Below are 27,709 nucleotides of genomic sequence, written 5' to 3'. Positions count from 1 at the left end.
TGCTGTTATACAAAAGTACTGTTGCATGTAGAAATATTTTACAGACTCAAAGAGAAGATTTGAACCAACCAAAAAATGAAAGGAAATAAAGGGCAGAAATTTGGTGTTTTTTCCATAGTTTGGCTTCAATTCTTCCAAGTCTTTATAATTTCCAGTACACTCCCAGCTTGTGCAAAATCCCAGCCACTATTGCCCAGAATGCTATTTCAGCAAATATCACATACAGCAAAGTTCCTAATTTTCTTGAATGCCAAACATTGATGAATACATGCTTTTGAATCCAATGAACCTGTTTATATTATTAATCACCCATCATTTCTAAACACAAATCTGAATCATTTGAAGGACATGTAGGTCGATTTTGCAATGTCGATAGATAACAGTACTTACTATCGAGTTTTCAGGATCTCTATAGTACCATCCATTGATAAAAGCTGCAAAAATTCCCTGAGCCGCCATTACAAACACCAGCATTGCATTCATTCCAATCCATTCTAGAAATAAGAATGGCTTTCGGAACCCCCAAACGTCGATCTGTGTCAATGTAGGAAGAGACAATAATGAAACAAACAAAGCATTGAACTAAAATGGTAGAGATTCAGAGATGAAAAATGGGTTTGAAAGAGATTTGAATTTTATTTTTACCAGAATGTAGAAACCTGAGAAAACTATTCCAGCTGCTCCTGCTGTGAAGCAGACATAGCTAAGACTGTAAAGCTGTTTGTTTATTGGAATGGCTGCAAATTAAGTCTTAGAATCAGTTATGTTTTGAGATTGTTTGGTAAGAGGTATTGAACTTTGAAAGAAAATCATGGGATCAAACCATTTGTGAAATGAAGGATGATGCCAATGATAAAGAAGCCAAACCCCATTGCCACCCATTGCTTGAGCCTTTGAGAGTGAGTCTGCAAAAAAGTTCCATAACCATCAATTTCATTTCCACTTTTTAAATCTCTGGATGAAAACCCATACATTCAATTGAACTGGAAGTCATTTCTGTACCTTGAAATGAATCAGAACATGACCATAATGGATGCCGATGGTGCCAGAAAGAATGGCTGAAACTGAACTGAAACCAATAACACCAATCAAAATTAATCTCACTTCGTAATATAGCTCAATTGGTTTAGATATATACTCTAGACTAGATGTTTTGATATACTAGAAGAAAGTGTCAAACCTCAACAAGCCCTCGGGCTCGAATGGAGCTAGACACCAACTTGGAGCATCATCTCGAAGAGGGCCATCGTCTGGTGAGCTAAACGTGCAGTCCTGAATCATTTGTTACAAATTCAACAACCCTTTTAGAAACGAATCGTTAGCCACATTGTTCCAGCCTCCTAGAATAATTTCTCAGCAGATGTCACATATGAGTCTCTTTATTCAAAACAAAAACATTTATCTTTTATTGATCTACATCCTAAGAAAGAGCTATAAAACCTTGTGGCGAGTCCAAACAGGGTAGGAGTAGAGATGGTTAATGCCCCAAACTTGGCGATCAACATAGCCTACAGCATTGCAGGCAGGGCCCAAGTGGCCTCTAACCCCACAAACCACCTGAAAATCAACACAAGTTTTAAGCCACAACAAGATGAATAACTGAGTGAAGCCTTAGAATTTGGGGGCAAAGGAGGTTTTACTGTGTAATGGTGCAGCAGCTGGTCATTGTCCAGCACTGAGAAGCTCCAATCTGGAACATAGAGTGCATAAGTTGTAATTATGTATATAATTAGAGCTGCAAATCCTCCAATCCTGCAGAGAATAAAATGTTTAATGTGAAAAGACAGAGAAATTAAGAAACAGAGATAAAGAGGGAGAGAGCTGAAAGCCACCATTGCCAACGATGTGCAGTGAAGATGGAGATATGGCCATGGCCCAAGATGACCCTTGGTCTTCCTATGGTGGTGAAAGCTTCAATCATGGCTATTACAAAGTATACCAATGCTATTCTCTGCAAATTCATCACCCACAAATTATATTTTAATTACGTATGTAGTATGTTATCGTGTTTGATAATCAACTTGTTTTTGATTTGTGAAACTTAAGATTATAAATTCTACTTTCACTTATTGATTTCTTTGTTTTGTTCTCTACACTTTAGGAATAATTTCAAAATCCAACACAGAATTTTGAAAACTAAAAAAAGTAGTCTACGAAGAAATATTGAAATTTTGAATAGAAATGAAACCTAAAACAGTGTGACAATGACCTAGAAGAAAATTTGATATCACCATATTATTTTAGGTCACTGTCACACTGTTATAAATCTTAATTTCTATACGAAATTTTAAAGGATTTCTATTTTAAAAGTAGTTTTGGAAATATTTATAAATGTTCAAGGTGTATCTTGTAGATTTTGAAGTATATAGGTAGTTTTGAAACAAATAACGATGAGGTTTACGGATAATTTTATAGGCTCTAATATATTCCAAAACTTTAAAAGGTAGCTAATAGAATTATAAAGTTGGATTTTGTATTTAATAGATATATGAAATTTAAAGAGGTAAGAAGAGAGAGAAGTTTTGATGAACAATACTTGAAGAATGCCACACCATCGAATGTGTTTCATATCAACACCATATTGAAGATCATCAGGAGCATGAGAGTATCCACCTTGCAGTATCAGACCCCAAAACACAAGCTTTACAGTCCTCAAAGTTATCTTCTTCACTCCTTGTTTGATATTCGAAATTTTCTGCAAACTCATTTCAAATTCATCATTCATCAATAGTAAATAATCTATATTAAGTCATTTTAATAAACATTTGAATTTGAATTTTTATTTTTTGAACTTTATGTTTGTTTACTCGCTATTTATTTAGTATGCTTTTCACCATTCTTAAAAAACCACTTGAGTCTTTTTGTCAAATTCAAAACAAAAACAATTTTTTGGGTACTAAAAAATAGTTTTTAAAAACTTTTTCCATTTGTTTAGTTTTTTGAATTTGCCTAAAAATTTAAATATTTTCTAAACAAAAATGAAAAATTATTGTAAAAATAATGTGAAAAAAAAAAAAAAAAAACAACCATAACTTTCAGAAATCCAATGGTTATAAAAAGAAGTCTTGGTATTTTTTTTTATTTTTAAAAATTAAGCTGGTATATATTATTTCCACAAATATATATATATATTTTTTAAAATTTTCTAACCATGTATTCACAATATGCTAATTTTGCTAATAATTATTTAAAACCTAGTTTTTGTTTTTCAAATTTGGCTAAGCATTCTTATATTTTTCTAAAGGAAGAAGATGATAATAATCAAGAAATTGTGAGGGTAAAAAGAAAAAAACAGTTTTCAAAAACCTAATTAGTTTTTAAACAGAGAAGTGGAAGTGAAATTATTAATTCCTACATTTTTTATTCATCCAACGACTTCTTAAGTGGCCATTTGTTGTTTTGGGAATATAGATAACTGAAATCTTAAATGTCCGAAATTATATACATTAGGAATTATAGATGTCCGACATCTTTAGATTACCATATTTGTTTTGTAGAAATACTTTTATAGATATATGAAAATATTTTGATAATTATATTTATTTCGTAGGATTTCTACTCGGAAACGTATTAAATTTACATAAAATTCCAAGAATGTCCTTATGACTATTTACTACTTTATAATTAATTTGATATAATTTGAACTTATATAACATATTTGTTTTTATCAATTTGAATTTCTCATAAAATTTATATAATTTTTATATGTTATTTTTCTCAACAAAATAATATATCATAATTTAAGTTTTTTTTTTATAAAATAAATATTAGTTTAAATTTAAATTTGAATATATTGCTAAAAAATAATAAGAATTACGATATTAACTGAAAATATATGATATACATGACAGTGTTTATTTTAATTATATAATGCAAATGGAGATATCTCTTTATATATAATAAAAAGGAAGGATAAAAAGTAAAATGAGGATGTTCTCAACTCGAAAATTTGAAAAATTCATGCAGTATATCCAAAACTCTACAGATGCCCTTTGTCCAGACATCTTAGGATACTCAGGAATCTTCGGATGTTGGGATCTCACAATATTGAAAAATAAATACGGTAATCTAGATGTCCAAATATAAGATGCTCGCGAAACAAACGACCCTAAACGAATTGTGGGCCCTACAACTTATTAACGTGAGCTTTCATGTCTTATTAAGCTTTTATTTGATGGGTCATCAAATGACTAAACAAATCAACTCTTGTCCCGAATGGTGTGTTATAAAAATACCTTGAAAGCGAGGGCAATGGCAACACCGACAATGAAGAGGAAAAATGGCATCACAAAGTCTGCTAACGTGCAACCATTCCACGGCGAGTGGTCGATTCGTGAATACGCTCCACCAGCATCGTCTACCAATATCATTAACTGCAGCACATATAACACTACTTCTTCATCAATTTGTTCATATACGAAAAAAGACAAACAAACAAACAACGCTTAGAGTTTTGTTTAGCACTAACCACAATAGTAAGACCTCTGAAAGCATCTAAGGTGGCCACCCTCTTTGTCTTTTGTCTCAGCGGCGGCTCTTCCACCGTCACCGTCGCCTCCTCCTCCTTAGTACGACAATCAATTATAACATCTGGTCTGCTAATAGAACTGATGTTTTTCTCATCATCGTTTTGTTTTTCCTTAACAAATAATTCTTCCATAGATAATAACCCTTTTAACCAAAACCAAGCTCACTAACCATATATATATAGTTAAAGATAATTCTGCGGGGGAATGGTTATGATATATATATATATATATATATATACGATAAATGGAGAATATATATAGGACAAGGCCGGCCGGAGAATCCATGTATATTTTATAAGTTCAAAATGTGTAATTAATATAAAAATTAGTGAATCAAAGAGAGAGTGTGTGTGTGAATATCCATCCAACAAATGAAGGATTTGAGAGAAATAATGGCCAACAGTTATGTCTGCTTTGTTCGTTGTTTTTCTCTTGGTTCTTTTTGATACTTTTCCATTGACTAATATAAATGTAACATTATTCTCTTTTTTTTTTTTTTCAATATTTAATTAACATAATGTTTTGTTCTTATACACATATTCAAAGCAAGTAGATCTGTTTATTATTATTCTTATTATTAATTTTTTAAATTTCTTAGGTTTGAATTGTCTCTCTTTCTCGAATCTTGGTTGTGGATTTGCAAGTTAGTCATTTGTGAAAAATATCTAGCCCCTCTTAAGCTGTATCCTATTGTTGGTGAAAATTCATGTTTTAAAAGAAAAAGTAAAAAAAAACCTTTACTTGATAATCCCACATTGCTTAATTTTGAAATTGTTATTAACCCGACCATCGTTTAATAAGATGAAATTGATAATGCCAAAAAGATTGAAAAATTTGCTTGTTAGAGATAAGAACATAAACTATAAACATAATCTAGAGATAGGGATTTGGTTAAAAAAAATCTAGAGATAAAGATATATATAATATTTTTGTTGGAAATATTAAAAATCCTTTAATTAATTAAAAAGATATAATTTTAATTTTCAAACCTAAATCAAATCTACAACCAATATTATTTGTAAATATCTTTTCAAAACTACCTGAGAAAAAGCGTGTGATCTCACATCTTTTGTAGATGTGAGGAATTTGTAGGGGTAAATATGGAATAATCTAATGAATAGTGGGTTTCTCCTCAAATACTAGTGGTCATATTTCATTATATTAAAAAGAATGGACATCTTTCAAAATCACACTCACATTTTGGCCATTTACCGCAATTTCTCTTATCATTGAGTCAACTTGGCCCAACTCAGCTAAAAGGTAAAGGCCCAAACTCAACCCAGGTCCAAGTCCAAAGTCCTTCAATATTATTTGGGCTTGGATCGGACCAATTCAACCTTCAATTGCAAAGCATGTTGTTCAACTCTTAGACTTGGCTCATTGAATCAAAATTTTGGGTTGAGTTTGGATTGGATTTGGATCAGTCCATTGGATTAGTTGAATAGTAATTATGTAAGGGCTTTCTACATATATACTCTACTCTATAATTATATGCAATTATCTAAACTTTTCTATTTTTTTTTTATATGAATGGCCTAATGAGTTAGTATATAAAGTACATTTTTACATGAATAACCTATTTTTTTTTTACATAAATGATTATATACAAAAGTCTGACCCAATTTACCTTTTCAGTCTTTTTTATCGTTCAGTTTCTTTAAATATATATTAATACCGAAAGGAGCATATAAATTACATTTTTTTTTTTTTTTGCAGTTATGAACTTCCGGAAACAAATTTCTTTTCAAAACTTACACAAGAAAGAAAAGTTTCTCCAAAAATCCAAATAAATGAAAGCAAGAATCCACATGAAGCTTAAATGTATATTTTGAAGGGATTTTTGTCTCTGAATTGGAAATGAGGAAATCAAAATCGATATTTTACAGTAACATAAGATTAAAATTCAATAAAGGAAATATATATATATATATAAAATACCTTTGAAAACCAATTTCTTCAAGGACCTCTGTAGAATTCGTCTGCATGAACTCCCAATATTGAAAATGGACACCACAAAAAAATTGCCCAACTATTCTCAGGGCCAAAATCAATGGATTGTGGGGTCCAAATTGGTGGGAGTAGATAGAATTTTTTTTAGAAAATAATTTTCTCCGAGAGATTAAGAGAGAAAAAGAAAAACTAAGAGTGGTGAGATTTAGATCATTCTCAAAATACTTTTTTCGTTCCTATATAAAATGCACAGAAACTTACTTAAGGGGAAATAACTTCCTTTCACATCCACTCTCTGCTTCCGCATTGGGTGTTCACACATCCTACAATCTATATTAGAGCGCGCGACTTTTTAGTACCAATTTTATTTTTTGGATTTTATTCAGAGTAATGGTGGGTGGATAGATCTGCATTATGAATATGTAGTTTTCACATTTCAGATGTTTTTAGGATTGGCTTTTAGAATTTTCGCTGCTTATTTATGATTTAATATGTAAGGGCCCGTTGTTTTGGCCGTATTAAGTTGCTATCGAGTTTGTAATTCAAAATTGGTGTCAATCGTGATCGAGATTCAGAGCCAAAAAGAAGGGAAAGTTTGAGAGGAAGAGAAGAGATGAAATTCAGAGAATTTTCTCAGGGAACTCTTCTCTGAATTCTATAAAACTCAAAAAGAGAGAAACTAAGAAACCAACTTCTCTACACCCTCACCCACACACCTACGAAGTAGAGAGAAGGGAGAGGGAGTTACAACTCCTTCCCAAAAATATTTTCAAAATAAATTAAAATAATTTATATCAAATATAACATATAACCTATATTTTGATATTGTATCGAATACAATATAACCTATAATTTTCATTATCTCATTAATGCATGGTATTTAATATAAATCTCATTTATACTAAATTTAATCATATGAATCCAATTCACATAATTAATATTTGAATCATATTCAAATATTTATTTCCTCTCAAATAATGTATCATATACAATTATATCATATATAATTAATTCCCTAATTTAAATTGAACAATTCAAATTAATCATCCTTGTTGAGCTATAAAAGGGACCTCATGGACCTATAGATTGAAGCTTCAATTGTACTTGAATAATTAATTAAACTCTTTTCATTAAATTAATTATTCATTTCATTAAATTAATTATTCAACATCCATTAACTATCAGACACTCCACTAAATATATTTCTGTGTCCATTAGATATAACCAGTCTATAGTGCGATGATCTTTCACAAATTGCTCGTAAGTATAGCTAGACCAAAATTACCCTTTTTTTCCCTATAGTTACATTTAACTTCTTAAGTACCACTGATCCCTCTAATGAATAATAAGTCATAGTCCAACTATGACCAAACCCCTCTCAGGCCATGAGAGGATGTAGTGCCACATTGTTCAAGCCTCGAAATTAGCCCTTAAGGGAGCAATTTATCTACTTACCTTGACATTGGGGAAGGAGTAAATTATGTCTTGTGTAGCTATGTTCCCAGCTCCCTAATCAGATGAATCCCTAAAATGGTAGGCTTATTGAGTCGACGATTTGACCACTCTCACTCATACAAATCAAAGGACCGCTTTCATAGGCAGAAGTTCACAACTCACTCAGCATTCAGGTCATGTCGCCTATGGTCATCCTGGTGAAATGTAAGTCTCTATTATGAATGTTATATAATGAGACTAGTCATTTTGTGGTCCGGTCTTATACAAACTCTTTTGCATAGACTACCCTTGCTCACATGTTTTCCACATGAATGATCAGGATCAGATCATTTGTAGTACTTTACAACAACTGTAATATCTTGGGTTGTATTTGTAGTACCACCAGGATAAGGTACCTAACCTTATCCATCTACTACAGACCATTTGGGTTATCACTTTAACATGACCACCTGTATATCCCTACATACATGTTTAAGCTACAGATGATAAACTTGGATGTTAGTTTATTGGTTTGTGAGTTTAATGCTACTAAATGTTAAATAAAACATCTCATATTTTATTAAATAAATAAATTTTTTGTTCATTACAATTAAAACTATATGACCCAATAAGATTTAGGACATCAACCACAACAGTGTTCCTCTACTGATAGCATTTGCATAGGTCAACGACATGGTGAATGGAGAGAATGTTTATAGTAAGTGGGAGAGGAACGTGTGTCAACACATCCCATAGTCTCTCTCATTAGTTTGTAGTAAACCTTCATGTTCGGTCTCAAGGCACTTTTGCTTGTATCCCCGTACAGATGACATTTCCATGAATTTTTACTCAAACTCCAGAAATGGATAAGATCGCTTTAGTTTTTGTTCCAATCAAATTTTTCCTACGATTGGCTCATTGGGGCGAAATCTAGAATCTAAAATGTGAGGTTACACTTACAAGAAAATGTCAAGTAAGTTAACATTTTTCGTACCAAACAATGGTGACTAATAATTATAGGAATAAGAGTTATTCTGGTGTAATTATTCATTGAGACTGTCTTAATTTAGTGAAAGGGTAACTGATCGCCCTATGGTGGTTTTTATCCTGCCCACTGAAGCATACAAAATAGATGTCACATGGAGTGCATTATTTTATTTTGCTAAATTGATTGGTAGTTTCATTGGGTAATGCATGTATAACTAATATAAATAAATTATTTGTTTTTAAACAATTTCAAAATGATAACCACTACATTAAATTTGCTTGCCGTTGACAAACTTAACGCCAATAACTAAGCTACATGGAAAATACTATCAATACTATCCTTATAATCGATGATATGCGATTTGTCCTCGTTGAGGAGTGTCCTCAAGTCCCACTTCCAATGCCATTCGAAATGTTCGAGAAGCATATAAGTGATGGGTTAGAACGAATGAAAAGACTCAAGCGTATATCTTGGCCAACTTATCTGAAGTTTTGGCCAAGAATCATGAGCCCATGCTCACAACCCGTGAGATCATCGAGTCCCTAAGGAGAATGTTTGGACAACCGTCCACTCAGCTCAAGCATGATGCTCTTAAATACATCTTCAATGCCCGTATGCAAGAAGGTTGCATCTCTTCGTGAACATGTTTTGAACATGATAATCCATTTTAACGTGACGGAGATGAATGGATTTGTCACTGATGAGGCCAACCATGTTAGCTTCGTCTTGGAAACTTTAACTGAAAGATTCCTATAGTTCAGTAGCAATGTTGTTATGAACAAAATTGACTACAACCTGACCACCCTGCTAAATGAGCTGTAGACTTATCAGTCCTTGATGAAAGTCAAGAAACAGAAGGGTGAGAAAAATGTTGCCTCATCCTCCAAAAGGTTCTACAGAGGTTTGACCTTCGGAACTAAATTTGCATCTTCTTCTTTCGACATTAAAAAAGTCGAAGAAGAAGAAGGGAGACTAGGGGAAAGCTAACCCCGCTGCTACTCAAAAGGGTAAAAAAGTCAAGGCTGCAAAGAGAATTCGTTTCCATTTCAACCAAGAGGGACATTAGAAAAGGAACTGTCCTAAATATTTGGCAAAAAGAAGAAGGTCAAACAAGGTAAATGTGATTTACTCGTGTTGGAAAGCTATTTAGTGGAGAATGATAATTCGACGTGGATAACTGACTCAGATGCCACTAACCATGTTTGTTCTTCATTTTAGGGAATTAGTTCCTAGCGGTAGCTAGAGACTAGTGAGATGACGATGCGTGTTGGAATTGGACACATCGTCTCGACTAAGGTAGTGGAAGGAATTCGTCTTTGTTTACAAAAATCTTACCTTTTATTAGAAAATGTATACGTTATTCCTGATTTAGAAAGGAACTTGATTTCTGTAAAGTGCTTGTTAGAACAAACGAATTCCTTATCTTTTAATGTAAATAAAATGTTTATTCACAAGAATGGTGTTCAAATTTCTTTTGAAAATATTGAAGATAACCTTTATGTGCTAAGGCCGTTAGCATCTAAGACCCTCCTTAATAGTGAACTGTTCAGAATTGTTGTAACTTAAAATAAAAAAAATAAAATTTCTCCTAACTTTGGCACCTAAGATTATGTCACATAAATCTCAATCTAAGTGAGTTAGAAGAAAATTCTCTACCAGTATGTGAGTCATGCTTTGAAGGCAATATGACTAAGAGACCTTTTACTGGAAAAGGTCATAGAGCTAAAAAAACCCTTAAAACTTGTACATTCGGATCTCTGTGATTCTATGAATGTTAAGGAAAGAGGAGGGTTTGAATTCTTCATCACTTTTAATGATGATTATTCAAGGTATGAGTACATTTACTTAATGCAACATAAGTTTGAAGCCCTTGAAAAGTTCAAGGAGTACAAGGCTGAAGTTGAAAATGCATTAAGTACAACAATTAAAGCACTTCGATCTGATCGAGGTGGAGAGTATATGAATTTGAAATTCTAGGATTATTTGATAAAACATGGAATTGTATTTCAACTCTCGACACCTGGTACACCTTAACAAAATGGTATATCAGAAAGGAGAAATCAAACCTTGTTGGATATGATTCGGTCTATTATGAGTTACACTTATTTACTTGATTCATTTTGTGGTTATGCAGTACAGACTACAACCTATATTTTGAACTATGTTCCATCCAAGAGTGTTTGAAAATACTTTTGGAATTATGGAATTGCCGTACAAGATAGTTTATGCCATTTCAGAATTTGAGATTGCCCAGTATACGTGTTTAAGGTTAATCCTAAGAAATTGGAACCTCATTCAAAATTGGGCCTATTTGTAGGCTACCCTGAAGAAAACGATCATAAAGTGTTAATGTAAAAAAACGCTACTTTTTTAGAAGAACACATAAGGGAGCAAAAATCACACAGTAAAATAGTATTGAATGAGTTTTCTAGCAAAACTACTAAACCTTAAACAAGAGTTGTTGAGAACCAAGTACATCAACAAGAGTTGTTGATGTCGATTCATCTTGTAGGTTATATAAACCTCAACCGTTGAGAGAACCTTGACGTAATGGGAGGGTTGAGAACCAACCTATTCGTTATTTAGGTTTAACAGAAGCCTTAACCGTCATATCTGATGGCGATGTTGAAGATCCATTATCTTATAAGAAGGCAAAGGGGATGTAGATAAAGATGAATGAATCAAAGCTATGGATCTTGAAATGGAGTCCATATAATTCAATTCAGCATGGGATCTTGTAGATCAACCTAATGGGGTAAAACCTATAGGTTGCAAATGAATCTACAAGAGGAAAAAGAGTGCAGATGGAAAGGTGTAAACCTCTAAGGTTAGACTAGTGGCGAATGGTTATATCCAGGTTGAGGGAGTTGCCTATGAAGAGACTTTTTCACCTATTACCATGTTGAAATCTATCTAGATACTCCTATCCATTGTTGCATATTATGATCTAGCAAATGGACGTCAAGACTGCATTTTTTTAATGACAATCTTGAGGAGACCATCTGTATACAGCAACTAGGGGGATTCATAACCCAAGGTCAAGAGCAAAAGGTTTGTAAGCTTAATCGGTCCATTTATGGACTGAAACAAGTTCTCGATCTTGGAATATAAGATTTGATACTGCGATCAAATCTTATGACTTTGATTAAAACATTGTTGAACCTTATGTTTACAAAAAAATCATCAACAGTTCAATAGCTTTCTTAGTGTTGTATGTAGATGATATCCTACTCATTGGGAATGATGTAGGTTTACTAATTGATATAAAATAATGGCTGGCGGCCCAATTTCAAATGAAAGATTTGGGAGAGGTGCAGTTTGTTCTGGGCATTCAGATCTTTAAGGATCGCAAAAAAAAAAAAAAAAAAAAAGAACGCTAGCCTTTTCTTAGGCATCATACATTGACATGATGTTTATCAAGTATTCAATGTAAAATTCTAAGAACGCTTGCTTCTTTTCAAGGATGGAGTTACTTTGTCTAAGGAATAGTGTCCTAAGATACCTCAAGAAGTTGAGGACATGAGATGGATCCCCTATACATTAGCTGTTGGCAGCCTGATATATGTGATTTTATGTACTAGATCTGACATCTGCTATACAGTGGGGATAGTTAGTAGATATCAGTCTAATCTAGGACTAGATCACTGAACTGCCGTTAAAACCATCATCAAGTATCTTCGGAGAACGAGAGACTATATGTTCATGTATGAATCTAAAGATTTGATCCTTACAAGATATACTGACTCTGATTTTCATATTGATAAGGATTCTAGGAAATCCATTTTAGGATCAGTGTTTACTCTTAATAAAGGAGTTGTAGTCTGGAGAAATACCAAGCAGGAGTGCATTACTGACTCCACTATGGAGACAGAATATGTAGTGGCTTGTGTAGCTAACGAGAAGGCTATTTGGCTCAAGAAATTCTTGACTAATTTGAAAGTTGTTCCAGACATGTTAAAACCCACCACTCTTTATTGTGATAAAATGGTGCTATGGCTAATTCTAGGGAGTCTGGAAGCCACAAGTATGGAAAGCATATTGAGCGCAAGTATCACCTGATACGGGTGTGCATCAAGGGGATGTGATCGTTACACAGATTGCTTTGGCCCATAACGTTGCTGATCTATTTACAAAGGCCTTCACGACCAAGTTGTTTGAGGGTCACCTGTAGAGTGCGGGTCTATGAGACAACCACATCTAGTCTAGGGCAAGTGGAAGATTTTATACTGGGCGTGTATTGTATGCCCTAGTTTTTTTTATTTTTGTGTACTATTGTAATAGTTTGACTTTATGATGTACACCCCATTAGCTTTAAGACAAGTGGAAGATTTTTGGGGTTGATGTCCTAAATCTCGTGGTCTTGTAGTTTTATAATTGTATTGTTCAATTTTTTATTTATTTATCTAATAAAATAACAGTATTTTATTTTGATATTTATTTGTATTAACCACAAAACCAATAAACTAAGATCCAAGGTTACCTTCTATAGCTAAACATGTATGTGGAGACATACAAGTGGATCATGTTTAAGTGATAACCTAAATGGTTTGTAGTAGATGGATAAGGTTGGGTACCTTATCCTGATGACACTACGAATACGACCCACTTTGTGGATTTAAAATTGTTATAAAGTCCTACAAATAATCTGATCTTGATCATTTATGTAGAAACATGTGAGCGAAGACATTCTATATAAAGAGTTTGTATAAGATCGAATCAAATGAATAATCTCTCTGAATAACACCGTTGCTAGACTTACATTTCACTAGGATGACTCCTGCCTATGAAGGCGATCATTTCATATGCACGGATGAGAGTGGTCAGTCTCGCCGACTCAATATGCCTACCATGTTAGAGATCTGTTTGACTGGGGAGCTGAGAATGCAACTACACAAGAAGGAATCCACTAATTCTTTATAGTTAGAGTAAGTAAAGACATTGCTCCCTTAAGAACTGATTATGGAGCCTGAACAATGTGACGCTACACCCTCTCCTAGTCCCTGAGGTATTTGGTTATGGTTGGACTATAATTTATTGTTAATTAGAGAGATTAGTGGTATTTAAGGAGTTAGATGAAACTATAAGGGCAAAATGGTACTTCTGACCCAGCTGTACTTACGAGCAATTTATGAAGGGTCAACGCACCGTTGATTGGTTATATCCAGTGAACACAGAAATATATTTGTAGTGTGAAGAGTGCAGTTGTCGGTCTTTAGTGGAGTGACTAAAAATTAATGGAATTTAATTAAAGAGTTTAATTAATTAATCAAGTACCATTAGAGCTTTAATATATAGGATTAACGAGAATCAAATTAATTTTTGGATTAATATAAATAGTTAAAATTAATATAGGGAAATAATTATATATGATATAATTAATATAATGTATATGATACATTATAATATGAAGTTTTATTTGATAGGAGATAAATATTTGAATATGATTCAAATATTATGTAAACCCTGAACTCTAGTTTCTCTACTTGAGTATGTTTCCTATTGAGACCAGTGTGGTGAGTAGATTGATATTTAAATTAATATTAAATTGTAGAGAAAAGGGTAAAAAGTTAGAAGAAAAGTTTGAGTTTGAAAGCTTGACTCTTGAGCGAAGCTTGAAGAAATGGCTAAGTATAACCCATGCGTTGGAAACTAGAAAAAAATGGCTAAGTGTTGTGTCCATGCATAGGTCTTATGCTAGGCATTGGAGTTGAGTTAAGGGCGTGGCCTTGCTCATTTGAGAGGTTATTTGGGCATTGAAGGAAGCCAAAGTGTGGTCGAGAGAAAAGTTATGCGTGGATAAGGCATGCGGCAGCCAAGTCTTGAGAGGTTAGCATGCATGTGACAGCTTCAGGTGTGCGCTGGGGAAGTTATGCACGCTAGACGATCGTGTAGCAATGTGCGGTGCTAAACGATGCAGTAGAGATCCTGTAGCTGTGAGCGGCGCTAAGCGATGCGGTAGACGATCGTGTAGCTATGTGGGGCGCTAGATGATGCAGAGTTATGCGCTAGACGATAGTGCTACACGATGGATGATAGCGTTAAACGATGGGCGATGACACTAAATGATAGGCGTCAGCGCTACACGATGAGCGTCAGCGAGAGCTACACGATGAGTGAGAGCTGTGCGATAAGCTGTGTGCTACGCGATGGGCGAGAGCTAGATCGTTGGGTGTTAAACTTCAGCAAGAGGTCATTGAACGATAAGTTGAAGGATGAGCTACACGATGAGGCGGTAAGCTAAACGATTGAACATGCGTTGATTAGTCTTAACCACGAATTAAGAGCACCAGTTGCCTTAAACACCAGATTTAACTCCACGAAAGCTGAAGGTGTCGTGCTAAGACTTAATGGTAAGCGGTGGAAAGTAGTATAAAAGGGGAGGCTGAACTTCAAACGATCAGTTTGATCATTTCCTCCGTGCAAATTGAGAAATCTTGGTGTTGTTGGAAAGGTTTGAGAGTCAAATTGAGAAATCTTGGTGTTGTTGGAAAGGTCTGAGAGTCTACTTTAAAAGGTAACACTGCCGAAAGAAGTTCTCAACGAAATAAGGCCGGAGAAAGGAAAACGTGACCAGAGGTTCTGTTCATGGGTGAATCCGGGCCGCTAATAAAAAATTGAGTCTTCAGAACAAACCACGAGGAGTTTGAAGCTGAAATTTTAAGGTAGCTGCTTGGGTTGAGTAAGCTGACAGCTCGAAGAAAACGTTTGGATAGGCCAAGGACTGAGCTTTTCTATGCGTTGGACCTGCTATGTAGGTTGAGGAGAGCTTGCAGTGTAGTCTTGGACGTATAAGCAGCCTTGTGGATGACCATGTGCAGCTGTAAGAACACTTAGAGAAAAGTATTGGTTGCACAAATGGGTTGCGTTTGTGGGGAGCAGTTGGAGGCATTGCATGAGCCAAAATCTCAAAGAAATTCCTAAGTGTTAAACCTACAACAAGGTTTGACACCAGTGATAGAAGCATATCAACCCTTAATGAGTAATTCTAAAAGTTGTGAGTAACTAAATATTTATAATGTTTTAAAGAAACCATGTTTTAAAGAAAGATTATTCTCATGCTAGTTAGTTTTACAAAGTAATTTCCGAGCAAACCATGAGTTATGTTTTAAATGCATGCCATGTATGAAAGTTTATTGAAAAACTAATATGTGTTTAAATACACCAAGCATGCATTAGTATCTTTAAAGACATGTTTTCTATGCGTATTGCTTTACATGCTTTAAAGAGAAAGTCATAGTATGATTAATTTTACTTGAAGCTCGATACTGAGGAACATTTGAGAAGGTATCCGAGTAGCTCGATACTGAGGGACATTTAAGAAGGTATCTGAGCATAAGTACCTAAGGTATGATGGTACTTAGTTATTGCCACGTGCACGAAGGTAGTTAAAGTCAGAGATTGAGCAAAAGAGTTTTCTCTTGACTAAGTCAAAGATCGAGGGTTCTCTCTTGACAAAGCAGTTGACATTGAGATTTAACCACAGCAGGTATTCTCAACTAAATAACAGTTTAATGTTTTATGATGAAAATAAATTTACTTGCTTTATGCTTGGAAAATGTTTATATCTCAATACAAGGTTACTGTAGAGATTTATTATTTCAGTATGATCTCTTTATTGAGACTTATGCATGAGAATTAGTTTTCTTTCTTAAGTCACTCACTGGGCTAGCAAGCTCACCCCGTTTTCAAATGTTTTTCTTTCCCACAGGTAGCAGTCAAATCCTCATGAGGTAGCTCTGCATCTGTTCTGTCACTCAAGGACTAGAGTTACTGTAACCCCTCTGTTAGGTGGTTACTTTAAATATTGTACACATGTTATAGTTGTTCATGTAGGGACATAAAGGTTTTGGTGTCGGGACTTATGAAACTTGTAATGTAATCTCTGTAAATGTTTTGTGTTTAAACTTAATGTTGTTTAGCCATAGAGGCAACCACTGTGTTTGAGATTGTATGTTGGTATCAGATTATTTCTGCCAGTATTATTAGGCAGTAAGTGTCAGCAAAAAGGTTGATAACCGCTGCAGTTATGTCCTTTCCTAGGCTCAGACAGTAGTCTGAGAGGGGGTGTGACATATTAATTATGTGAATGTGATTCATATAAAAACTATAAGTTAAATTTAATATGATTTTGATCCATATTAAATAGTATAGGTTAAATGAGAGAATATTAAATTATAGGTTATATTATATATAATATAATATAAAGTATAGATTATATGTTATATTAGATATAATATATAGTTTAATTTATGATATAGTAAATTGGTTATATATATATATTAAAAGGTTAAAAATTTGTGATATAGTAAGAATTCTATTAAAAGGTTAAAAATGTCCCAAAATGTTGTTGAAATTTAGTTATGAAATATTACTAAATTTTAGGACATTTGTGAAATATTAGTTATGTAGTAGGCTAATTCCCTAAATCTTTCATTATTTAATTTAAAAATTTATATGTATATTTTATATTTTCTAAATGAAATAATATTAAAATTCAGGGTAATTGTTTAAAATAGTAAAACTGTTGAAAATATTTTCAAATATAGCAAAATGTCACTGTTTATCAGTGACAGATCGCGATAGACGTCTATTACTATAGATGTCTATTGCAGTCTATCACTGATAGACAGTGATTATCGCGGTCTATCACTGATAGATAATAAAATTTTGTTATAGTCGTAAATAAGTTGAGTCATTTTTCTTTATTTGAAAATAACCCTAAAATTTATTCCATTTATATTTTTTTATTAAATTTATTTTAATTTATTTCATACTTTTATAACTTTTTCTAGATAGAATTATTAATATCATAAAATTTTATTTAGTATTAATTAATTTTCTTATAAAAAGTTATTAGTTTTTAAACCTTTTAAATTTTTCATGTTAATTAAAAACTATTATATATCTAACATATTTTAAAAAAATATATATGATGAAGTATACATGGTAAGCTTACTATGCTGGCAGATGAGTTGATTTGCAAAATAAGCAATTGAATAAATGAGGCGTGCAGGTCAAATGTTGATTTTGAGTTGAGCCTAGATCGAGCTTGGACTGAGCATGGGCCAGACTGGTGAGACTGAACTTAAAGTGAAAATAATATAGACAAACATAAGAAAAATGCTTTGGTGTGGAACATGAGTTGGGTTATCTTTTTAAATCTAGCTCACTCAATTGTTCAGTTATAGTTGCTAAATTTATCACACGAAAAATTCTTCTTGGATGCATCCAAAGTATTAATCCTAAAATAAAAAGCCTTGATTAGAAGTTCCAAAGGACTAAAAATTTAGCGACCCCTAGATTGTTAATTTAATCCATTTGTATTCTCTTTCAACCTAAATACTTTAGTTTTGTCAAATACTATTGAATATTTGTGATCTAAGTTCTTAACCTTAATTATTAGAAAGCTTTTAATGCAAATTTTAATAAGAAAAATTAAGGTTGGTGTTCATTAAGATAAAGAGTTTTATTTAGGATAATACATCTTCTTCACATCTTATTGTATCTATTTTAAACAAATATTTCTAATTTCGATTTTAGAATCATTCAAAAAGCCTCATATCAAATTGTGATCTCTTACCTAAGACTTTAGTCCTGCTCCCAGTAATTTTTCTTGTTGCTATATGTTTATTTTTTGTGCCCATTGTTTTCCATAATTTCTCAATAAAACTTACAAAGATGAAGCAATAATTTAGCAATGACAAGCACAAATCTGATTCCTTTCTATTCTTCCTATATGGACACCTAAATAATGATTTCCACAACCAGAGTTTCTAACAGTAGAAATAACCTCCTTTTAGCATACATTATTGATCCCATCATTTATTTATCTTCAATTTTTAGAAATCAAATCTCTTTAGATCAGTCACAATGTGTTCTAACATTTTTGCAACATTAGATGTAGGATAGAGAATTTCTAAACAATATAAGCTTCTAGAACATATATATGCCAACTTTTGAACAATAACTTTAACTAACAACTTATTTTTTTATTTTTTTATCTTTGACCTTTCTTTTATCATATCTATTATTGCGAACCCTCCTCAATGCATTTGAAATAAATGGTGAAGAAAGTTTTTGATAATATAAAAGACAAGTAAAACAACCAAAAGAAAGCACACATATATTAATGCATGCTTCAACACTTGTCAACTTCATCCAAGTTTTTGTCAAAATGTATACATTATTTGCCAACTCAATCCCCCATGTGCTCTCTCTTTCTAATAAAATTAGAATATATTCCAATTTTTCAATTGTGTAGGCTTTTATTTTGTTCCTTTTTGCATCTTCTTCTTAACTCATTCATTCCCACTTCTCTTCTCCAATTTTTCTGTACTTAAAAACCCATTCAATTTTAAAGTGGAGTTTTCCTTCTTTTTCCTTCTACATTATGATAATCGATCCAATCTAAACTGTACTTAAATCATGCATTTTTTCAAATATGGTAATAATAATAATAATTTAATGTATTTTTAATTGTTAATGACAATTTTTTTATTAGATAACTGATTGGGCTACGCAAACATAGATGCAGTCCAATGGACACTAAAGTTTTTTTTTTTTTTTTTTTCTATTATTATTATTATTATTATTATTATTGCCTAATGGAAAGTGTGTATGAAACTCATGGCAAAAAGATCATGTGTATGTCTGCAGTTCACCTAACATTATGCTTCATATAGTACTCTTAAGAACTTTGCCTCCATGCCCATCTAAAAGCACTTTTTTTTCTTAACTCTTCTTTTTTCATAATTTAGTTTGAATTTTAAAACAAAAACTATTAGTTGGTGGACGTAGTATTTATAAATTTAATTTTGAGAAACTCCAAATAATTATCGAATGAAATATTCGTGTTTGGTTTATGGAAATTTCATTTATAAAGGCTAATTATGAAAATTGATTTGAATAGAAGGCAAAGCTCTTGCACAAATTAAGTACCAAATGAAAATGATTTTGTTTTTTAATTCTCTGTTTTCAGTTTTGCATCTAGTTTCACTTATTCTAAACCAATTTTCATATTTTGTAAATTTTAACAATCATTTAACTTTTATTAATCATCTAACTTTTAAAATATTATTGACTCTATGTATATGTAGGATCTCAATTCTCAGTTAAATAAAATATTGTCTTGGTTAATTAAATTAGCTGCAATAATAATGCAAAAAAAAAAAAAAAGAAAAAGAAAAAAGAAAAAAAAATAATGGTCAAACCACACACCAAACTAAATACTTTCCATTCCGAAGTTTATGAAAACAAATTTTGTTATAATTGGTCAATTCAAAGCAATCAATTTATTATCCTAAGCCACTACTAAAAGGAAGAGAGAGAAAAAAGTTTTTTTCTCTCATTTTTATTCTAGGAATTATATTTGATTCTAAAAAGTTTTGAATTAAATTTTCTTCCATAGATGGATAAGAAGCAAATGGTCCATTTGGATTCACTTAAAGAAAAAATATTTTTAAAATAACTAATTTTTATTTAACCACTTTTGATAAAAATTGATTAAAATATATTTGAAAGTTATTTTAAGTGGTTGTTAAACACCCTAATTTTTTCCACAATAACTTATTTTTTAAATTAAACACTTCAAAATGTAATCTAAACACACCCAAAGTTGATTATCAGTTTAGTTTAAATGAATCTTTGTCGATGTTCTAAATAAAGGGAGGGTAAATTAATATCTTTTTTTTTCTTCCTTATTCTTTTTTCCCCCAAAATTAGTTGAAATCAACTGACACTAAGATTCAACATGGTTCAAATTTTTTACTCCATTTATACTTAAAAAAAATACCTTTAATTTTTATTTCTCATAATAAAAATTAGGCTTTAAATTGCATTTTAATCTCTTATATTTAAAAATTAGGTTCAAATCTCCTACCTCATTTCTATTTATAAAAAATATCTTTACTTTTTCATTCTCGAAATGAAAATTAGGTTTTAAATCACATTTTAATCTCTCATATTTAAAATTTATTTTAATTTATAAACTTTCAAAATATCTATTTTAATTTATACAGTAAAAAAAACGTTTATCTTAATTCTTTTTCAACTTCAAAAAAATAATAATTTTGCTTCTCAAAGGGAATATGATAACATAGATGTCTACATGGGTGTGTATTAATCTTGATAAATTAGATGGGGTAGATACTGAGTAGTAGGATGTTAATTGAAATAATATTTAAGGATCAAAATAACTGCTTTTATATATATAAATCGAAGACTAAAATTGACATTTAAAAAATATTAGTTTAAAATAGTTATTTAAAAAATATCACTTCAATTGAAATTTTTTAATGTCAACAAATTAAAATAGAATAAATTTGAAAATTCGGAATGGAAATCATTTGGATTTTAATTATTGGTTTTTGAAGAGCAAGCTTATAAAACATCACTCAATTTTCTTTGTTTTGTTAATTACTTTTTATAAATGTTTTAAAATGCAAATTAAGATTTAAAACCTAAAAAAATTAGGCTTCATTATTGTTAAGAAACCAAAAATAAACAATGTGAAATCAACTTTTACATTCTGTTAGTAACTACTTTGTAAATATTTGTAAGCTAACTAAAACTTAGAAAATTACTTCAAAACTTAAAGCACTTATCTGTATTTTCTTTGATCTCCCCAAGAATAAAGATCTTCAGCTCCTCCCTTGGATGTAGGCCTCTGGTTACTGAACCACGTTAAATTCTCGTGTTTTGTTTCGTTTTCTTCATTACATGCAAACCCAAAAGCTTATCTTCATCTTCTTTTTTTCTAGAAATACCTTCACAGAGCACTCATATTTTTCCTCCTCTCTCTCGTTTGAACTCTGTACAAAACTTATACAAAATGAAATTGATTCAGATTGGTTGCAATCTATAAGTGTTAATGGAGAAAGAAAATTCTGACCCTAAACGTGTAAGGCTAGATAAATATCAACGTGGTAGATTATTTAACCTTCTTCTCCAGAGCATCAATCTTAAGCACCTTCTTCAGTTTTGGGCCTGTGTGGAAAGTGGAAAGGTCCAACAAATTAGTATTAGAGTCTACAAGAACAAAAGATTTGTTAAGAATTCAAGAAAGTTAATCTTGGAGCATTGTAAGCATTCACGAAAGCTAGGAGATGGTTGTTGCAAGATATGGTATAGAAAAATTCGATGGGAAAGGAGATTTCAGTCTGTGGAAGGCTAAAATCAGAGATGTTTTGGGGCAATAGAAAGCTCACAAAGCTCTTGAAGACCCCTCTAAACTCCCTACTACTGTAACAGAAGATGATAGGGAAAATATGGAGTTAATTGCATATGGAACTCTTGTTCTGAATCTCGCAGACAGTGTACTTAAATTAGTGATTGATCAAGATACAACCTTCAAAATGTGGACAAGCTAAATGAGCTATATGAAACTAAATATCTACCTAACAAACTTTTCTTGAGGAAAAGATTCTTTACGTTTAAGATGAATCCATCTAAAACCCTGACAGAAAATCTTGATGAGTTTAAAAAGATTACAGTTGAGTTTAAAACTCAAGGTGACATTATTGGGGCAGATAATGAAACCTTTGTTCTTTAAATTCACTTCCAGAAACATACAAAGATGTGAAAATAGCCCTAAAGTATAGGAGAGACTCAGTTACCACAGACATTATGAATTCAACACTTAAAATCAAAGAAATGGAATTGATGACAAATAAAGAAGGGATTATTTGTGAAAGGAAAGTCTAAACATCACAATAAAGAGAAGGGCAAACAAGTTTCCACAGAAGAAAACAAAGAGAAGTCTAAGATTAGATATAAATACTGCAAAAAGATTGGACATCTAATAAAAAATTACAAAATCTTAAAATGGAAGAATGAACATAAAAATCAAAATCAAAATTAGAATAATCAATCAACATAGCCAGGAGATGCCTCAGTAGGGGAAGATTCATTCCTTTACTTAGATGCCCTAACCACCTCAAACCAAAGGGCAGAAACTGAAGAACCGACTAAGAACCTTGATTGGGTTTTTGATTCAGGGTGTTCTTTTCATATAACCCCTAACAAGGATTGGTTCAATACTTATAAATAAATGGATGGAGGCTCAGTATACATGTGTAATAACCACTCATTTTCAGTAGTTGGTATTGGCTCAGTTTCACTAAAAATAGAAGATGGGTCAGTGAAGCTACTAAAAAATGTCAAACATTGCCCAAGTTAAAAAGAAATTTGATCTCATTGGGCATGCTTGACTCAATTGGCTTTGAATACAGAGAAAAATGAGGCTATTGTGAAATTTTGAAGGATGCTAAGACAGTCTTCAGAGGAGTAAAAATAAATGGTGTTTATGTAGTTCAAGGAGTTCAAAAATTGCAGTCAGCTTTAGTTGTAACATCTAAAAAACCTACTAAAGGAGATCTCTGACACAAAAGATTCTCACACATCAGTGCCAAAGGCCTTCAAGCTCTAGCGAAACAAGGAATCTTACCTAAAGGGGTTCATCAAGGCCTATCCTTTTGTGAATATTGTGTAATAGAGAAGGCAACAAGGCAGAGTTTTACCAAGGCTCAGCACACAACTAAAGAAATCCTTGACTATGACTCAAACCTATGGAGCCTTTACCTTTTCAATCCTTGAGTGGTGCCAGGTATTTCGTAACTTTTGTTGATGATTTCTCTAGAAAAAGCTGGATATATTTTCTTAAAACTAAAGACATGGTCTTTGAGAAATTTAAGGAATGGAAGATTATGGTTGAAAAACAAACTAGCTGTCAAATTAAATGCCTTAGAACAGATAATAGGCTTGAATTTTGTGCAGAAGAATTCAATATTTTTTATAGGCAACAAGGAATGTCAGACACAGAATAGTGAGGTACACACCTCAACAGAATAGGGTGGCAGAAAGGCTAAACAGAACTATACTTGAAAGAATGAGGAGTCTTTTATCTGATGCTATCCTACCAGAGAAATTTTGGGCTGAAGCAACCTCCTATACAGTTTACACACTTAATAGATGCCTTCATGCTTCATTAGATCTTCTTACTTCTGAGGAAAAATGGACCAAACACCCACCTAATCTAAGTAACCTAAGGGTTTTTAGGTGTATTGGTTTTGTGCATCAGAGTAAGGGGAAACTGAATGCCCGAGCTGTCAAATGCATGTTTTTAGGGTTTACTGAAGGAGCCAAAGGTTTCAGACTATGGCATCCTACTGAGAAAAAGTGTGTAACTAGTAGAGATGTCATAGAGAGACTGAAATGTTTATGCAGAAAGCTAACACCCCCTGAACAAACACCTCAAGAGCAGACAGATCCAATTGAGGTGGAGCATTCACTTATGCCTCTATTAGTTCCCTCAAGCTCAAATTCTGATAATACCAGTGACCAGATGCCTCAATAGGAAGAAGAAGAAGAGGCAACTTCTGACACTGAGCAAGAGGGTCAAGACCTAAAGAACTATACCTTAGCTAGAGACAGACAAAAGAGAACAATTACCGTTTTCAAGGTATGAGGATTACATAAACCTAGTGTTCAAGCCTATAGTATCCAAATGGGTGTACAAGTTTAAGAAAGGTATCCCTAGTGTTCAAGAACCTAGGTATAAATCTAGGTTGGTTGCTAAGGGGTTTACACAAAGACTAGGAGTTGACTACAATGAGATATTTTCTCCTGTGGTCAAACAAACCTCTATTAGACTACTTCTATCCATAGTAGCACAATAGAACCTAGAGCTTGACCAACTTGATGTAACAACAACTTTCCTTCATGGTTATCTAGAGGAAATCATATATATGTGTCTACCTAAAGGCTATCAAGTCAAAGGGAAAGAAGATCACTACTGTCTACTTAAGATGTCCATCTATGGACCAAAGCAATCCCCTAGGTGTTAGAACAGGAGGTTTCATGAGTTTATGCAAAAGAATGAGTTCTTAAAGAGCTCCTATGACAGTTGTGTTTACATCAACACTAAAACTTTTTCAAATCCTATTTATCTACTTCTATATGTGGATGATATGTTATTGCCAATAAGTACTGGAAAGAATTGAAACAAGTTAAAGTTCTCTTAAAATCAGAGTTTGAAATGAAAAAAAATGGGAAACGTAAACATGATACTTGACATTGATATTAAAAGAAATAGAACATCTCTTAAACTATACATAAATCAGACTAAATACTGTGAGAAATTGATTTAGGAGTTCCATATGAAAAAAGCAAAAATAGTAAGCACACACATTGCACAACATTTCAAATTACCAGGAAAGAATTCACCCAAAGAAACAAATATTGAGCATCAAAGACTAATGTCTACAATACCTTACTCCCAAGCAGTGGGGAGCGTTATATATATGATGATCTCTACAAGACATAACATAGCTTATTCAACTAGTTTGGTCAGTAGGTACATGGCCAACCCAAGCAAAAGACATTAGGAGGCTACCAAATGGATTTTGAGGTATCTAAAGGGCACTATGGGGTGCCAGACTACCATACCAACAAGCCATTGACATAGAACCAGAGTTGTTTAGCTTTGTTGACTCAGATTATGCAAGGGACCTCGACAGAAGAAGATATCAAGATATATCTTCCTATATGGAAGTTGTGTCCTAAGTTGGAAGACTTCACTGTAATCAGTGATAGCCCTTTCCACCACTGAGGTAGAGTTCATTGCCCTATTAGAAGTTGTGAAAGAGGGCCTATGGCTAAAAGGTCTTCTCCTAGACTTTGTTATAACACAGAATACGGTAAAAATATATTGCGATAATCAAAGTACTATACATCTATCCAAACATCCATAGTATCATAATCGTACAAAACATATGTTGGGATTGGTGTCCTAATTCTCCCGGAGTCTCGTAGTTTGTAATCTGTACACATTGTTATGAATAAAACAAGAGTTATTTTATTTGACATTTACTCATATCCAATAAACAAAACTCCATGGTTATTGTGTGTAAACTTAAGTATATATATGAGATATACAAGTGGATCATGCCTTAAATGATAACCTAAAAAGGTTTGTAGTATAAGGATTAAGGAGGTATACCTAATCCTAGAGACACTACAAATACGGCCCGCTTTGTAGAGGTTTGCAAGTGTTGTGAACTACTATAGATGGTAGATCCTGACTATTTATGTGGAGACATGCGAGCAGGGTGTCTTATACAAATAATTTGTATAAGACCGAACCACGAGATGATTCATCTCTGTATATAATGCTGTTGATACTTGAGATTTGCATCTCACCTAAACGACCATAGGTGACATGACCTCAATCCTGAGTGTTTTGGAAACTTCTGCCTTTGAGGCCAGTCCTTTGATTAGTATAGGTGAGAGTGGCTAGATTGCCAACTCAACATGCCTACCTTTTTGAAGATTTGTCTGATTTGGGAGCTGGGAACTCAGTTACACAAGATGGAATTCACTCATTCCCCGAAGCAGCGGTAAATAGATTGATTGCTCCCTTAAGAGCTGATTCCGGGTCTTGAACATAGTGGCCACAGCTTCTCTTTGGAAGAGAGGACTCAGTCATAGTAAGACTATGACTTATGTTCATTAGAGGGATCAGTGGTACTTAAGGAGTTAGATGTAACTACAGGGGCATAACGGTTATTGGCCCAGCTGTACTTACGAGCGATCTGTGAAGAGTTATAGCACTGTTGTTTGGTTGATATGGACACATAATATATCTTAGTAAGTTGAGTTCATCTGTCAGTCTTTAATGGAGTGTCTGGCAGTTAACGAATGGTGGATCCCATGACTAAAGAGTTTAGTTAGTTATTCACGTACCGTTGAAGCTTCGAGTTATGGGTCCATAAGGTCCCCTTGGTAGCTCAATGGATACAAGTTGAGAATCAGTTCTTGGTGTTGATTTGAAATGTTCAAATTGACAAGAGGAAATTCGATTATATATGATATGATCGGTATGATGTATGAGATACATCAAGTGGAAGATTAATGTAAATGAGATTTACATTAAGTACCATGAAATAAAAAAGAGCTATGGTTTATATGTTGTTGGGAATGTCCTAGAACTCGCAATTCGTGTTAAACATTCTATTTATCAATAATAATGACTTGTTGATTTTGCATCTTATTATGAAAATCCAATAAACGTATCCTTGGCTATGGTCTGAATACTGTAACTTTATATAGTGATATAAATAGGATCAAGTTGATAATATATAGCCTAAATGGTCTAATAAGTATATGGATGAAATTCGGTATCTCATCCTAGTAACATTATTGGATGCGGCTCATTCTATAGTTGTTACAAGAAGTTGTAAAGTGCTACAAACGATGTGATCCACAAATCGTACATGTTGAGACATGTAAGTGAAGGCATCCTATACAATGAGTTTTCATATAAACTGGACCACGAAAATAGTCACTTTTCTTTATAACGATCGTTTACTGTTAAAACTGACTATTTCATTTATCATATAATCTAGGTTAACTCGATCTTAATCTTGAGCTAGTTATGAACTTCTGTTTGTTCGGGATTATCCTTTGATCTACAAACGGTGAGAGTAGTCCAACAACACTACTAAATAAGCTTACCATTTTGGGGATAAGACCAGATGAATACCTGGGGACATAGCCTTGAAAGATGGATGGAATTCACTCCTACCCTATTAAGGGTTAGCAGATAGGTTGTTCTCTTAAGTACTGATTTCGAGTCTTGAACAATCGGGGCCCCGCCTTCTCATGATAGAGAAAGAATTTGATTCGTAGAGATTATGAATCAGAATTTTTCATTAGAGGGTTAGTAGGAACTTAAGGAATAAGATGTATTCACAGAGGTAAAATGGTAATTTTGACCTAGTTGTAATTACGAACAACCTGTGAAGGATCGACT

The 27,709-nt window shown here is 33.0% G+C and overlaps 1 protein-coding gene across 1 annotated transcript; it reads right to left on the bottom strand.

The window, feature by feature from the left end:
- Positions 1 to 14: 14 nt before the first annotated feature.
- On the bottom strand, positions 15 to 4,660 carry LOC120090786 (uncharacterized). Its single transcript, XM_090307037.1, has 12 exons — positions 4,469 to 4,660; positions 4,236 to 4,373; positions 2,537 to 2,695; positions 1,833 to 1,951; positions 1,641 to 1,752; positions 1,441 to 1,557; positions 1,181 to 1,272; positions 1,003 to 1,069; positions 824 to 905; positions 646 to 737; positions 391 to 534; positions 15 to 289 (listed from the first exon to the last, which is right to left on the bottom strand). Exons 1-12 carry the CDS (start codon positions 4,658 to 4,660, stop codon positions 143 to 145), a joined length of 1,461 nt encoding a protein of 486 aa, XP_090163163.1. The 3' UTR covers positions 15 to 142.
- Positions 4,661 to 27,709: the final 23,049 nt, after the last annotated feature.

Source organism: Benincasa hispida, chromosome 11 (assembly GCF_027475165.1).
Source record: "Benincasa hispida cultivar pf3 chromosome 11, pf3_genome.v1.1, whole genome shotgun sequence".
In the NCBI taxonomy this organism is placed as follows: Eukaryota; Viridiplantae; Streptophyta; class Magnoliopsida; order Cucurbitales; family Cucurbitaceae; genus Benincasa; species Benincasa hispida.
This window is presented reverse-complemented; position numbering and strand designations above follow the sequence as displayed.